This window comes from Esox lucius, chromosome 22, assembly GCF_011004845.1.
Source record: "Esox lucius isolate fEsoLuc1 chromosome 22, fEsoLuc1.pri, whole genome shotgun sequence".
NCBI classification, from domain to species: domain Eukaryota; kingdom Metazoa; phylum Chordata; class Actinopteri; order Esociformes; family Esocidae; genus Esox; species Esox lucius.
The window spans coordinates 22,846,142-22,861,523 of record NC_047590.1 but is presented as its reverse complement, the minus strand read 5'-3'; the positions used below and the strand labels follow the sequence as shown (position 1 = coordinate 22,861,523).

The following is a 15,382-nucleotide window of genomic DNA, read 5'->3' as shown; positions in this document are numbered from 1 at the left end:
GGAAGCCGGGAGATCATACAGCGGAGACTACAGTACAGCTGGGAGAGACGGTAAGGATATCCAGGGGCAGGCAGAGGTCGGTGATCCGGGAAGGCAGTCCGTACAAGTAACTACACCGAGAGGGTAGGCAGGGAGAGACACGACGGGCAGACGAACAGGTCAGGACGCAGGATACTGAAAACGAGGAGAGAGGACGGGACAAGAGGATAGAGAACACAACAGGCTGGGAATCAACAACGAAATGAGAGCGCGCGATCGATTGCTTGGCAGGTCCACAGGGAACAATACCTCACGCTGGAGGGGAGGAAGAGCACAGGTTAAATAGAGGGGTAAACAGGGCACAGGTGTTCAATATTCAGGTGATTGGGATCTGGAGTGTTGGGTGCGTTCATGCGTGCTGGGAAGTGGACTGGTGGCAGGTGCAGAGTGTGGCAGGGAGGAATCGGACCGGGAGTGACGGGAAGACCTCACACATAAATGTTCCATTTTTATCTTCTCTGCAATAACAGGTTGTAGAGAAAGGGGTAATTGGTGGCACCAAGGGTATTGGGTCAGGTTTAGATTCAAGGGGCGTGCTAATTATTCTGTCGTACCAGGCTGTGTAGTCGTAAGACAAGAGCAACATTTCTTCTATACAATTTGTCTGTTGTACGTTGTGGATATAGGGCCAACAACATACTGGTGGTGACAGTTGGTTCAGGGTAGAAGGGTAGTGAACCCGCAGCCGAATGGGGCATGAGTGCACAGGCATAACGGGCTGGTGTGCTTCATGACACGTCTCACCTTGTGGTTCATCAACATCCACCAGCCATTCTCATGGTGGCATTTACCGTGGGCTGTTGCCCAGTCATGCAGTTCGGCGTTCCTCCTGTAATGGCTGTACAGTAAGGCAAGTGGCATCACTGTTACCAATGAAAACACTGTCTCAGCCATCAATCTGGTCAATTTGGTTTTTAGAATCTGATTAGCTCTCATTCAAGCCAACACTGGCTGGATGATACCTACAATGTGTGTACAGATCAATCTTCAGACTAGTGGAGATGAATTCAATTACACTATTTACAAAATGGGAGCCATTGTCTAATATCAATTTTGATGGTAGGCCCCATCTGGGAATAATTTCCCGCATCAAATTCTTTGCGACAGCGATGGCTGTGGTATGTTTGCATGGAAATACTTATACCCACTTGGAGAATGCATCCACCAATAGCAGACAGTATGTGTATCCCTGGCATGGATTCAAAGCAATTAAATACATCATTAAGTGCTCAAACGGCCCCTCAGACCTTGGGTGGGCCCCTACCCACATTGTATGTCATTCAAATCCCACATTGTTTGTCATACAAATCCCACATATTGCACAGATATTTTCGGCAAACAAAAGGTTAAATACAACAATCACAACCCCACCCTTGGAAACATGGTATTGGCCATATGCCAACTTAGCAACGTAGGGGTAACAGGAGCAAGGAAGGACAGGGAGGTCATTAGAACCAACACAACGCCTCAGCTTCTGGTCAAAGGAGCATTTCAACCGCTTCTAACAAGAGACCTCCACAGTGTCAGTGCCTGATTGTAAGTTAGGAACATCATTAAGAGAGAAAACATCAGTTGGAGGCAGAGAAACCATCTGCAAAATGGGGGAGACAGGAGAAGTGGCAGCAGCTTTAGCAGCCATGTCAGTCACAGCATTACCTTTATAGACGGAATCAGAGTCTGTTAGTAGGATAGAGTCCAGTAGATTAGCAACTAACCTAGAGTGACAGATCGTCTTACCAGATGCTGTTAGAAACCTGCACTGGCGCCACAAAATACCCAAGTCATGAACGACCCCAAAGGAATATTTGCTGTCTGTGTAGATAATAACAGACTGATGTTGGGCTAGAATACAGGCTCTAGTGAGCGCAAACAGTTCAGCTGCTTGAGCACATAGGTGTGAGGGTAATCTTGCACTTTCAACAAACTCTAATGCTGAAGTGACGGCATATGCTACCAAGCGCTCCCCTTTGGGGGAACGCTGGCCTGAGCCTTTCAAAAAAACTAAAGATCCACATTATCAATGGGTGTGTCTGAGAGTTTGGGTCATTCCAACAATGCTCTGGTATCAGTTTCATAATCCTTCTGAGTCTCAGAGCACAAGCCGGAGTTACATACCCTTCCAAATTTTGAGCAAGCACTGCAGCGAAGACAGCCGGTGACTCAGTGGGGAAGGACGGACCGGGTGCATTGCTTCCCACGAAATGTAAAAGCAAACCAAAATGTAGATTCTTTGCCACAAGAATACTGAAAAATGCATTAGCCAAATCAATAACGGAAAACCAATTTGCAGTGGGTGGAACATCAGAGTGACAGGGTTGAAGATGACAAGGGAACGAGCATGTATTACTTATTTAACAGGTCTAAGATCTTGAACAAATGTAAACAACATTACATGTTTTTAAAGAATGAAATACAGCAGCCTACATGAAAATATAGAAAAGTAATTTGTTGATTGTATTGATGAAAAACAGTAACGTGTATGTAATACGTTTGCTGAATTGATAATTAATGATCTTTAGTATTTTGTTTTGTGAATAATTATTTAGCCTAATACATTTGTAAAAGCTTACTCCAGTAAAATAAGCAAAGAGAGATGATAGGGTGTGTATACAATGTTATTTTTCTCTTCTTGAATTGGTGATTGCTAAATAATGTCTAGTATTTTGTTTCTTGAATAATTTTTTAGATTTACATTTGATGAATTAGCTTACACAATAATGCAGAATCTCCTGTTGGAGACGATAAGGAGTGATACATATGTTGAATTGTCAAGTCGCCTATATTGTTTGTATTATGTTTCAATAATAGCTTAATTAGATAGTTGAATGGTCATGGAAATCTTGTATTTGATTCTTGTATTTTTATTTGTAAATTCATTCAAATTCAACCAAGACTCTATCAATCATCTGAATAGTAATATCCTTTGGTATAATTTGTTGCACCGACGGGCCAGAACAAATTTCATGTTTGTTGTGAAACTTACATGGCAATAAAAAAAAAATCTGATTCTGATACTGTATGGATGACACCCTGCTCATCCACTTTAGTACATCCCAGTGCATCTTTGCTTTTCCACTGATTTTCACTGGAGTTGTGTGCCACTTACCTATTGGGGATTTACTTTCAAATCCTATTTTAGCCTGTGATTTACAGTAAACATTGCCACACTAATACAGATTACCCTATCTTAGCCAATCACTGTACATCTTCATCAAGTATTCAGGACATGCTTGTTCATTGTACAGCATGTAACAGGACCATGCTAATCTAGGAAGACAAATACCCTTCACTGACCTAAGGCACAATGTGGGTCACCTTTGTGTACATTTTATACTTGTATAAGAGCTGATAGCCGTGCATATTCAAACTGATCAACTGGAAGTCAGGCCAGGTAGTAATGAAAGAACAGAGCTCTATTCTGAATTAAAAAAATATACATTTAGATTGGGAGAACTGTTCCACATGGTTGTGTGGTCTGAATTCAATGATAAATAGAAAAATAATTGGTGTCAAAAACGTATTGGACTGCTTGCACAAAAGGTGAATTATTTCATTGTTCTGTTCACATTTATTGTGAAACAATGCATATTTGTGTAAGAAAAAGGGTTTGCAAAGAACATTTGTAGTGGGGGAAATGTTCCGTATGGTTGTGTTGTGGTCAGAATTCAATGATATATAGAAAAAAATCTGATTTCCCTTTTAAAATGTTTCGGGCATTTTTCACTCAAATACTATGTTATAACTACATTAACATGCATGCTTATATCAGCTGAGATTTTTTAGAATAACTTGATGCCAAATACATGATGATCCATATACATTACATACTGTATATAAGCCCAAATGTAAAAGTAGTGAAAAACGAAAAATTTATCCTTATTTCAAAATAATGTTTCTTAGTAAAACTAAAACAATATTTTTAATCATGAATAAATAGTAAAATAAAACAATCACATCTATTCAAATGTATCTGGAACATCACAAATGTATGCATCCTGTAATAAAAAGTAAGGTCCAAATTCAGAAATACATACAGATACACCTTGCTTCGAAAGGTCTGTTAAAAATATTTAATGAGCTACATGTACATTCACAACAAATGGCATAAAGAAATTGTCTAAAATGAAAAAAGAACTAGAAAAGACATGTACAAATGTGATGTGGTTGCAAGCTTAGTGCACATTAAAAAAGTTTCATAGCCAAGCCAACTTAAACAGTGCTAGTAATGCAAATTACTTAAAATAGATAATACATGTTTAAACGTTGAATGGTATCAAAAACATCTTAATGGAACCTGAGTTCTGAATGTCTGGACATCTAAAAGTTGGTTTTTTGTTGATAGATTTAATCTTTAGTGCTGTAGAGCAGTCTAAAAATATTTATGATAAGCCTTTGGCCAGCACATTTAACTACTCTACATGTGACTTGCAGTACAGATAAGTATTTGGATTTATTCTGGGTTGGCATTAGGGGAGTGTTAAATTCATCATACCTGTATACGTAATTGTATCTACTTTGATCTATATATATAAAACCCAGAAGTGCACTTTAAAGGTGTCATGAATGCTGGTAAACCATATACCTCAGAGTGCTTATCAGTGCGATTCTTAAGTTCCTTCACTCATACTGTTAATACAACCCCAATTCCAAAAAAATTGGGATGCTGCATACAATGTAAATGAAAACAAAATGTAATGATGTACAAATCATTTAAATCATATATTTTACAGAAAATAGTACAAAGAAACTAAGACATTTTATTATTTCTTGAAAAATATATGCCCACATTGAATTTAATGCCAGCAACAGATTTCAATAAAGTTGGGACAGAGGCAACAAAATACTGGAAAGGTTCTGTCATGATAAAAAACTAAACCTGGTTGAATATCACACATTGTATCACTAGCGCCCAGTTTCCCGGTAACATCGCCCTTATGGCGGTTTAATGACGCACGTAGCTTTAAGATGGTCTTTGTTACGACGGACTTACGACCTACTACGAATCAAAGAACTCAAAGAAGTAGTGAAATGTAGAGTGGATGATGCTGTTATTTCTAACCAATTGGATGGACTTCAGCCAATCAAAGCCATATCTCTGGAAATCAATCACATGGCATCCAATTATCAGTTCCTCCGGTAACTATATATAATATATGTTAAGTCACATAACAATCAACACATTATTGGTTAAATGGGAATATAGCATTGTTTTGGAATAAAAATAGAATCTAAGAGAAAACACGCATTCAGAATGCATGTTCTTCTTGATGAGGTACAGCAGCACCTATCCATCAAAAACAGGACCAGTAAGATGCGGTGTTTCAGACTAGTGAATGGTGAATTTTGAACACTTTTTCTTAATTATTTCTTGTTTTAAGTGTGTTTTTCTCCATCTTCAGTTGACCAACTGCATTCAATTACAATTACATCCACTCACGGACTAATATAATTTGTCGAATTTCACAAAAACAGTAAAGGGAATGCTACGATGGACTAATGAGTGGTCCAGCACACAAGTTAATTAATGAGCGATGTTACGTGCCACTTCAGTAACGATGCTTTCGTGAAACGCACCGATAAGATAACGAGGCACCTACGGATATCTTATTATCATCTTAGTGCCTAGGTTAATTGGCAACATGGTTAACATGATTGGGTTTTAAAAGATAATTCCAGAGAGGATGAGAAGGGGTGTCAGAAGTGAGGATGGAGAGGGGTTCACCACTCTGTGAAATATGTGGGCAAATAGTCAAACATTTTAAGAATAAAGTTTCTCAATGTAAAATTGCAAAGAGTTTGGGGATCTCATCATTTACAGTACATAATTTAATAAAAATATTCTGGAGAAATCTCTGCACGCAAGGGATTAGGCCGAAAACCTATATTGGATGTGAAGTAGAAAAAAAACTATTTTGGCTAAGTAAGATACAGCTGACTCTACATTATTTTCTCATATTATGCTTGGACTGGAGAGAAAGTTGAACCCAGGCAATAGTGAAACATTTTGGGAGAAAGCTGCTAGTGAGAATAATAATAATAAGATCAAAAATGTGTATAATAACCAATATACAGTTCATATATACTCAAACGTTTGCATACCCTTGGAGAATTGGTAATAAACACTCACCTAAAGGATTATTAGGAACACCATACTAATACTGTGTTTGACCCCCTTTCGCCTTCAGAACTGCCTTAATTCTACGTGGCATTGATTCAACAAAGTGCTGAAAGCATTCTTTAGAAATTTTGGCCCATATTGATAGGATAGCATCTTACAGTTGATGGAGATTTGTGGGCTGCACAAAGCTCCCGTTCCACCACATCCCAAAGATGCTCTATTGGGTTGAGATCTGGTGACTGTGGGGGCCATTTAAGTACAGTGAACTCATTGTCATGTTAAAAAAACCAATTTGAAATGATTCGAGCTTTGTGACATGGTGCATTATCCTGCTGGAAGTAGCCATCAGAGGATGGGTACATGGTGGTCATAAAGGGATGGACATGGTCAGAAACAATGCTCAGGTAGGCCGTGGCATTTAAACGATGCCCAATTGGCACTAAGGGGCCTAAAGTGTGCCAAGAAAACATCCCCCACACCATTACACCATCACCAGCAGCCTGCACAGTGGTAACAAGGCATGATGGATCCATGTTCTCATTCTGTTTACGCCAAATTCTGACTCTACCATCTGAATGTCTCAACAGAAATCGATACTCATCAGACCAGGCTACATTCTTCCAGTCTTCAACTGTCCAATTTCGGTGAGCTCCTGCAAATTGTAGCCTCTTTTTCCTATTTGTAGTGGAGATGAGTGGTACATGGTGAGGTCTTCTGCTGTTGTAGCCCATCCGCCTCAAGGTTGTGCGTGTTGTGGCTTCACAAATGCTTTGCTGCATACCTCGGTTGTAACGAGTGGTTATTTCAGTCAAAGTTGCTCTTCTAGCTTGAATCAGTCGGCCCATTCTCCTCTGACCTCTAGCATCAACAAGGCATTTTCGCCCACAGGACTGCCGCATACTGGATGTTTTCTCTTTTCACACCATTCTTTGTAAACCCTAGAAATGGTTGTGCGTGAAAATCCCAGTAACTGAGCAGATTGTCAAATACTCAGACCGGCCCGTCTGGCACCAACAACCATGCCACACTCAAAATTGCTTAAATCACCTTTTCTTTCCCATTCTGACATTCAGTTTGGAGTTCAGGAGATTGTCTTGACCAGGACCACACCCCTAAATGCATTGAAGCAACTGCCATGTGATTTGTTGATTAGATAATTGCATTAATGAGAAATTGAACAGGTGTTCCTAATAGTCCTTTAGGTGAGTGTATGTACCATTTGTAAAGAAAACATTGGTGCAGTAAAGGCTTCTTTCTGGCATTTCAACCTTGCAGCACATTTTTATCCAAGTATCATTGCATTATGCTCTTTTAACATCCACAGTCCAGAGCAGCCTGTATTTCTCATGATGTTACCAGTGGGTTTTTCTTTGTATCCCGAACAATTCTTCTGGCAGTTTTGGCTGAAATCTTTCTTGGTCTACCTGACCTTGGCTTGGTATCAAGAGATCCCCGAATTTTCTACTTCTTAAAAAGTGATTGAACAGTACTGACTGGCATTTGCAATTTTTATATGTTTCCATCTTTGTAATGTTCCATTACCTTGTTACGCAGGTCTTTTGACAGTTCTTTTCTGCTCCCCATGTCTCAGTGTCTAGCCTGCTCAGTGCATCCACATGAGAGCTAACAAACTCATTGACTATTTATAAACATACACTAATTGCAATTAAAAAAGCCACAGGTGTGTGTCTGTAACAAGGTCAGACATTCAAGGCTATACACTTTTGATCAGGACCATTTGGGTGATTTCTGTTATCATTATGATTTAAAAAGGAGAAAAACAACTATGTGATAATAAATGGTTTCTTATTATCACTATCCTTAAATGAAAGAGAGTTTATTTTGCATGATCAGCCATATTTTCAAAATCTGCCAGGGTATGCAAATGTATGAGCACAACTGAATATCAATTATTTGCATTGTTCATGCAGGTTCATTTCTGTAACACAATTGCAGAAAGGTTAAAAAAAACATTATTCTATTAGATCAAGAAATGCATTTAATTATCCTTTGAATTAATACTATTATTAAATCCAAAAGATTAGTTCAAAGAAAACAATTGTCAACAATGATTTATTGTAATTGTAAATCAATTACTCTGTCCTTACTGAGTCCCAGTCTTGCCATTGGATATCCTCCAATTCCTTCTTATATTTCCTCTTGAAGAATCCACACTGTGAACACAATTCTTGAGATGTTAAAACTTTTGAGATGTTATACACATTTTAATTTCAATATTTACAATAAACAGTTTCTATGCTCAATTATATAAATGTTGATGCTATTAGTACATTTCACAGCACATTTTGTTGTGTAATACACTGACTTAATAAATTATTACTGTGTTGAACATTCTTGAACTGATGTATTCTTGGTCGTCCTATACGTATGAATGAGTTACTAGTTAAAGATGCCGAGAGGGGTCTGGTGTTTGCCTGGGGAGGCATCCTTGACCAGCATCCTTGACTGGCACCAGTGGATTAGATGGTTACTCGTAAATCAGTAAATCTGTATAACCCTTTAGTGTCTCTGTTGATTATCCAGACATTGTGTCTCCTCAGGAGTTGAGAAGGATAAGGTGGGGGGACAGCCTGCCCTTTGGGTAAATGTTACCCAAGACAGATGGGCAACAACTTACCACACCCCTTTTTGTCTGTGAAATATACTGTTGAATGAGCTATATTGAGTTAGAGACTCCTCTGACGATTATGTTTGTAAGCGGTTGACGCGTCTCTCTTATTTGCAAATAATAATTAATAAACTGTTTAATTGTGCCTAGAGAATTTCGTCTCTGTACTTCCTTATTTAAGAGTGTCGATCGATGGAATTACCATCACAACTGACATGAAGTTTGCTTTTGAAATTTGTTTTTTTTAAACATCTCATGTACATTACTATTCACACCCTTTAATCAGTATTTTGCAGAAGGGCCTAGGGCATCAATCACAGTTTTGAATCTGGGTATGCCTCTACCAGCTTTGGACAACTTGATTTTGGCAGTTGCTTCTACTCCTAATCCTCTCAAGCTCGGTCAGATTTGATGGGATGCATATGTGAACTGTAATCTTCAGGTCTCTCCACAGATGTTCAATGTCCAGGCTCAGGCTGGTCCACTGAATGAATATCACAGACTAGTCACAAAGCCACTCCAGCATTGTCTTGGGTATGTGCTTTGTGTTGTTGTCATGCTGAAAGATCTTATCACCAGGCTGAGGTACCTGAGTGCTCTGGAACAGGTTTTCTTTATTGACCTCTGTATTTACCCCATTCAGGGCACCTGAGCTCAAATTCAAGTGTCATTTCAAAATTTTGGGGACGCAGACATTTCCTTTTTTGTGGAAAACCCCTCCACATTTTTGGTCCATTTAAATAATATCAAATTGATCAGAAATACATTAAAGACATTGTTAATGTTGTAAATTAATATTGTAGCTGAAAACGGCAGATTTCTATGCAATATCTACATAGGTGTATAGGCCCATTAAGTGTAACAAATAAGTAACATACAATTAAAATGTTCCCTTTCAAAATTATGCAGTGACCAGTTTTACCACCCTTCTTTTTAATAACTGCCATGAGCCTTCCATCCATGGAGTCTGTCAGTTTCTTGATCGGTTCATGACCAACTTCGCTGATGCAGCAACCACAGCCTCCCAAATACTGTTCAAAGAGGTGTATTGTCTTCCCAGAGGGTAAATCTCACATTTGAGAAGGGCCCACAAAGTTTCTTCAAGAAACTGGCAGTAATTTTGGGAGTTGAGTTTCAGTCCATCTTCAACCCAAAAAGGGCCAACTACTTCATACTTTATGATAGCAGACCATACCAGTACTCCTCCTCCACCAGGCTGGCGCTTGACTGGTAGTGGTGCCCTGTGTCCATTAGTGATCCAGCCGCAGGCCCATTCATCTGGTCCATCAGGAGTCACTCTCATTGCATTGGGTCATAAGTAAATCTGTCTTCAGGTATTTCTTTGCCCAATCTATACAGTACGTTTCAAATCTTATTCAGTGGTGGTCGGGTTTCAACCTTTCTTGACCTTGGCCATGTCCTAGCACTTGACACCTTGTATTTCTGGACACTCCAAGTAGTTTGCAATTCTGGAATAAGATGGCACTGGAGGATAATGGGTTCCTGAAAGCTGCACGTTTAATTCTTCATAAGTCTTTTGCAGCTAATTTGCGTCTTTTCTTCTCCATGCATTTTTTGCACCCCAGTTGACTATTCACAACAAAACCTTTGATTGTCCGGTGGTCACGTCTCAATATTTTAACTATTTCAAGAGTGTTGCATCTGTCTGAAAAGCATTTTACAACTTTTGACTTTTCAGCATCAGTTAAATCTCTTTTTTGGCCCATTTTACCTGAGGTCATGAAGCTGCCTAATTAGGTGTTATTCACTGTTGCCATACTCTCCCTCATTACATAAATATATATCACCTGAAAATGAGCATTCAAGTTTATATGGTTTGGAGTTGGAAAATGTGCTTAGAAATAATGATACGATCAGAATACTGACTTGCGTAAAAACTGTGCACGCTGTGTAGACTAGTTGAGTATCTGGAGCATTAGCAATTGTGTAAGAATTTTCTTCTAAAACCTTTCTTTGCCTTCCGGCTCAGCTCTCTTTTCGTCACAACGATGCTGTAAAACGAATGCAATACCGCCCCTGCTGCTCTGATTCTCCGGCCAATCTCCCGCTCCATTGTCCCCTCACACGCGAACAAGACCCCGAGATACTTGAACTCCATTACTTGGGGTAATGCCTCATTCCCTACCTGGAGGAGGCACTCCATCGGTTTCCTGCTGAGAACCATGGCCTCAGATTTAGAGGTGCTAATCCTCATCCCAACCGCTTTGCACTCGGCTGCGAACCGGTCCAGTGAGTGCTGAAGGTCACAGATCGATGATGCCATCAGGACCACATCATCCGAAAAAAGCGATGAGATCCCCAGCCCACCGAACTGCAACCCCTCCCCAACTATGCCTCGATATCCTGTCCATAAAAATTACAAACAGGTGACAAAGCGCAGCCCTGGCGGAGGCCAACCCCCACCTGGAACGAGTCCGACTGACCACGAGAACCTGAACACAGCTCTCACTTTGGACGTACAGGGATTGGATAGCCCTCAAAAGGGACCACCTCACCCCATACTCCCGCAGCACCTCCCACAGTATCTCCTGGGGGACCCGGTCATATGCCTTCTCCAAATCCACAAAACACATGTAGACTGGGTGGGCATATTCCCAGGCCCCCTCCAGGATCCTTGCAAGAGTAAAGAGCTGGTTGGTTGTTCCGCGACCAGGACGGAATCCGCATTGTTCCTCTTCAATCTGAGGTTCGACTATCTGCCGAACCCTCCTTTCCAGTACCTTTGAGTAGACTTTCCCAGGGAGGCTGAGAAGTGTGATAACCCTGTAATTGGCACACACCCTCTGGACCCCCTTTTTGAACAGGGGAACCACCACTCCGGTCTGCCACTCCTTAGGCACCTTCCCCGACTCCCACGCAATGTTGAAGAGGCGTGTCATCCAAGACATCCCCTCCACACCCAAAGCTCTCAACATTTCTGGACGGATCTCGTCAATCCCCGGAGATTTGCCACTCTGGAGTTGTTTGACTACCTCAGTGACTTCTGCCATGGAGATTGACGATGCTTCCTCATCAGCCTCCTGCTCTGCCTCCACTATAGAGGGCGTGTTAGTGGGATTTAGGAGTTCCTCAAAGTGTTCCTTCCATCGCCCAATTACCTCCTCAGTTGAGGTTAACAGTGTTCCATCCTCACTGTACACAGCTTGGATAGTTCCCTTTTTCCACTCCTGAGGTGGCGGACGGTTTTCCAGAAACACCTTGGTGCTGACCGAAAGTCCTTCTCCATGGCTTCCCCAAACTCCTCCCACACCCGCAGTTTTGCCTCTTTCACAGCAGAGGTCACAGCCCTTCGGGTCTGTCGGTACACTGCAACCGTCTCTGGAGTCCTCCGGGATAACATATCCCAGAAGGCCTCCTTCTTCAGTCGGACGGCTTCCCTGACCACCGGTGTCCACCAGGGTGTTCGAGGGTTACCGCCCCTTGATGCACCAAAGACCTTTAGACCACAGCTCCCCGCCACAGCTTCGGCAATGGAGGCTTTGACCATCGACCACTCAGGTTCAATGCCCCCAACCTCCACAAGGATGCCAGAAAAGCTCCGCCGGAGGTGTGAGTTGAAGATCTTTCGGACGGGGGCCTCCTCCAGACGTTCCCAGTTTACCCGCACTACCCGTTTGGGTTCTCCCGGTCTGTCCAGAATCTTCCCCCATTCCCTGACCCAACTCACCACCAGATGTTGATCGGTTGACAGCTCCACCCCTCTCTTTACCCGAGTGTCCAAAACATGCGGTCTCAGGTCCGATGACACGATCACAAAATCAATCATCGACCTTCGGCCTAGGGTGCTCTGGTACAATATCCACTTATGAGCATCCTTATGTTCGAACATGGTGTTCGTTATAGATAATCCATGACTAGCACAGAACTCTAACAACAAACGACCACTCGAGTTCAGATGAGGGAGGCCGTTCCTGGTCTGGTCTGTCTAGGCCCCTGGCCTTCACTGCCACCCATATGGCAGCGCACCCGACCCCAGCAGTTCCTCCCATGAGTGGTGGGCCCATAGGATGGAGAGGTGGGTGCCACGTTGCTTTTTGGGCTATGCCAGACCGGGCTCCGTGGCAAACCCGGCCACTAGGCGCTCGCCGGTGAGCCCTCCCTCTGGGCCTGGCTCCAGACTGGGGGCCCGGGCTTCCTCCGGGCAGGGTAACTTCTCCTCGTTTGTGCATAGGTTTTTTTTTAACCATTCTTAGTCTGGCTCCTCCCCTGAGACCACTTTGCCATGGGAAACCCTACCAGGAGCACTAAGGCCCGGACAACACAGCCGTCAGGTTCATAGGAACACACAAACCTCTCCACCACGATAAGGTGATGGCTCCCGGAGAGGTCTCGTACAGCATTGTGTAATACTCTCTTTGTTTGAGGTGTTCAAATCCCAAAGAACGTTTGACGCAAACCAAATGAAAAGATGCTGGAGGAGTGCTTGTCGCCATCTGTCAAGCATAATGGAGGCAATGTGATGGTCTGGGGGTGTCAAGTAGACTCAGGGTGACTGATGCAGGTGTTAGGTAGCATTAATGAGTCTCTGTTCTGTTATGAGTAACCATAAATGAGCAGAGACAAGTCGTGGGAAGGCAGGGTTCGGTACACAGTTGGCATAAACGTCAAAGCAGGCAAGAATTGAGCAGGAGGAGGTCGAACACAGGAGGTGTAAGGAAAAGCAAGGCTAGGGACAAGTCACGAGAAACAAAGGTATGCAGGGACGACTCAGGGAAACCACAAGCCGAACTGGCAACTGGAACTGACAACTGGAACAGAGAAGTCAGGTTAAGTAGGGAGTGATAACAAGGGGATGGGAGACACCTGGTGGGGGTGAGACAAGACAACACAGGTAAGTGCAATCAAAGGGTTGAAGCCTGTTAGGGGGTGACAGGGTGTGCTTTGGTTGTGGTAAAGGGGGAGATTTGTACAGGGTAAAAGAGATCTTGAAGAAGGAAGGCTATCATTTTTTTATGCCAAGCCATCCTACAACCGGACAATGCCCCGAAGCACTGCTCCAAACTATTTAAGAACTGTTTAGGGAAAAAGCAGTCAGCTGGTATTCTGTCTCTAATAGAGTGGTCAGGAGAGTCACCGAATCTCAACCCTATTGGCTGTTTTAGGAGCAGCTAGATCATATGGCACATAAGAAGTGCCCATCAAGCCAATCCAACTTGTGGGAGGTGCTTCAGGAAGCATGGAGTGAAATCTCTTCAGATTACCAAAAAAAATCGACAACTGAAATGCCAAAGGTCTGCAAGGCTGCACTTGCTGCAAAATGAAGGATTTTTTGACGAAAGTAAAGTTGAAAGGACACAATTAGTATTTCAATGAAAAATAATTATTTCTAACCTTCTCAATAAATTTATTTTTTATTCATTTAGCAATAGCTGTCATTCAAACTAATTTAATGGAAAACAAGGACATTTCTAAGTGACCCCGAACTTTTGAACGGTATTGTATGTAAATGTGATATTTTTCTTTTGTCTCTGTCAATGGATGAAAACATTTCCATATTTTTTTTTGCTTTGTCAATATGTGGTAATGTGTCTATATTGATATAAGCAATAATATATTAAGTCTATCACAAAAATCTGAATACTTTCTAAAGGCACTTTATAATTTTAGAGGTTGTAAATGAAAAGTATTCTGGCATAATACAGATTCACATTAACAATAACATGTATATTAACAATAACATTCAGAACCAACTAGGAACTAAGAACTAGGAACTAGGAACTAAGAACTAGGAAAAGCACTGTGTTATTTGTTAGCCTGTAAAAGACTGGTGCACCATAGGTCATTCATAGCAAGCTTGGAACACTAATGGTTAGTTGAATTAACATTTTGAGTGTATTTGGGTATATTATTGAGAGTTAAGTTAAGGTCAAGAGAAGGTTTAAGCCTGATCTAAAATGTTGCATGGCTTATTGGGCTTTAGTGCAGTGTACCCGCAAATGTAAAGGTACTCCACTTCCAGAATTATGTGGAGATTAATACCAGGAAATTGAATTCAATGTACTATAATCCAAGAAATGTACCTTTGACAAGGAGATAAACAGCAAAATGAGGATGGTGAGGGCAAATATGCTACTCGCCACGATGATGAACAGCTTAAGGACAGGTTTAATTCTGTGGATGTGAAGGCCCTCCTGGACAACCTGGCAAAGACAGATCCAGTTAAGCATAAGTGATTATAAACGACAATGCTGTGGAGGTTATTAAGAATGTTATCTACTGTAAATACTGTGAAAACAATATAAATTTTTTTGTGACTTGTCGAGGTACAGTAAGCTTTCCTTACCACTGTAATGGGTTCTTCTTGTAAGAACCAAATAAACGGGTCCTTCTTGGGCAATGCAACAGCTGTTGACTCTAACAACATGACTCTAGTTCTTCCCTTTGAGAGAGAGAGCAGGGGAACATTTCAGCTCAGTGCTTATGGTCCACATGAAAACCTACGGTCATCTCAAAAGGTTTTAGGACAGTGAAAACATTTGGGGCTCTGTATTCCAGCACTTAGTATTTTAAATAGTGCATTGACATTGTTAAGGCGCAGACAGTCAGTTTTAATTTGAGGGTATTGTTCTCCATAT

General features: G+C 41.5%; 1 protein-coding gene across 2 annotated transcripts in view; it reads right to left on the bottom strand.

The window, feature by feature from the left end:
- Positions 1 to 7,983: 7,983 nt before the first annotated feature.
- Positions 7,984 to 15,382, bottom strand: part of LOC105006671 (integrin alpha-4) — a 54,250-nt gene continuing 46,851 nt past the window's right edge. The window contains exons 26-29 of one of the 2 annotated variants that reach the window (XM_010865310.3): positions 15,091 to 15,186; positions 14,828 to 14,947; positions 8,266 to 8,331; positions 7,984 to 8,096 (exon numbers count right to left, since the gene is read on the bottom strand). In XM_010865310.3, coding sequence (XP_010863612.2) covers positions 8,091 to 8,096; positions 8,266 to 8,331; positions 14,828 to 14,947; positions 15,091 to 15,186 — 288 coding nt within the window. In that variant the 3' untranslated portion in view covers positions 7,984 to 8,090. Of the gene's footprint in view, positions 8,332 to 14,827; positions 14,948 to 15,090; positions 15,187 to 15,382 lie in introns of both variants that reach the window. The other variant, XM_020044388.2, reaches the window with a different exon arrangement.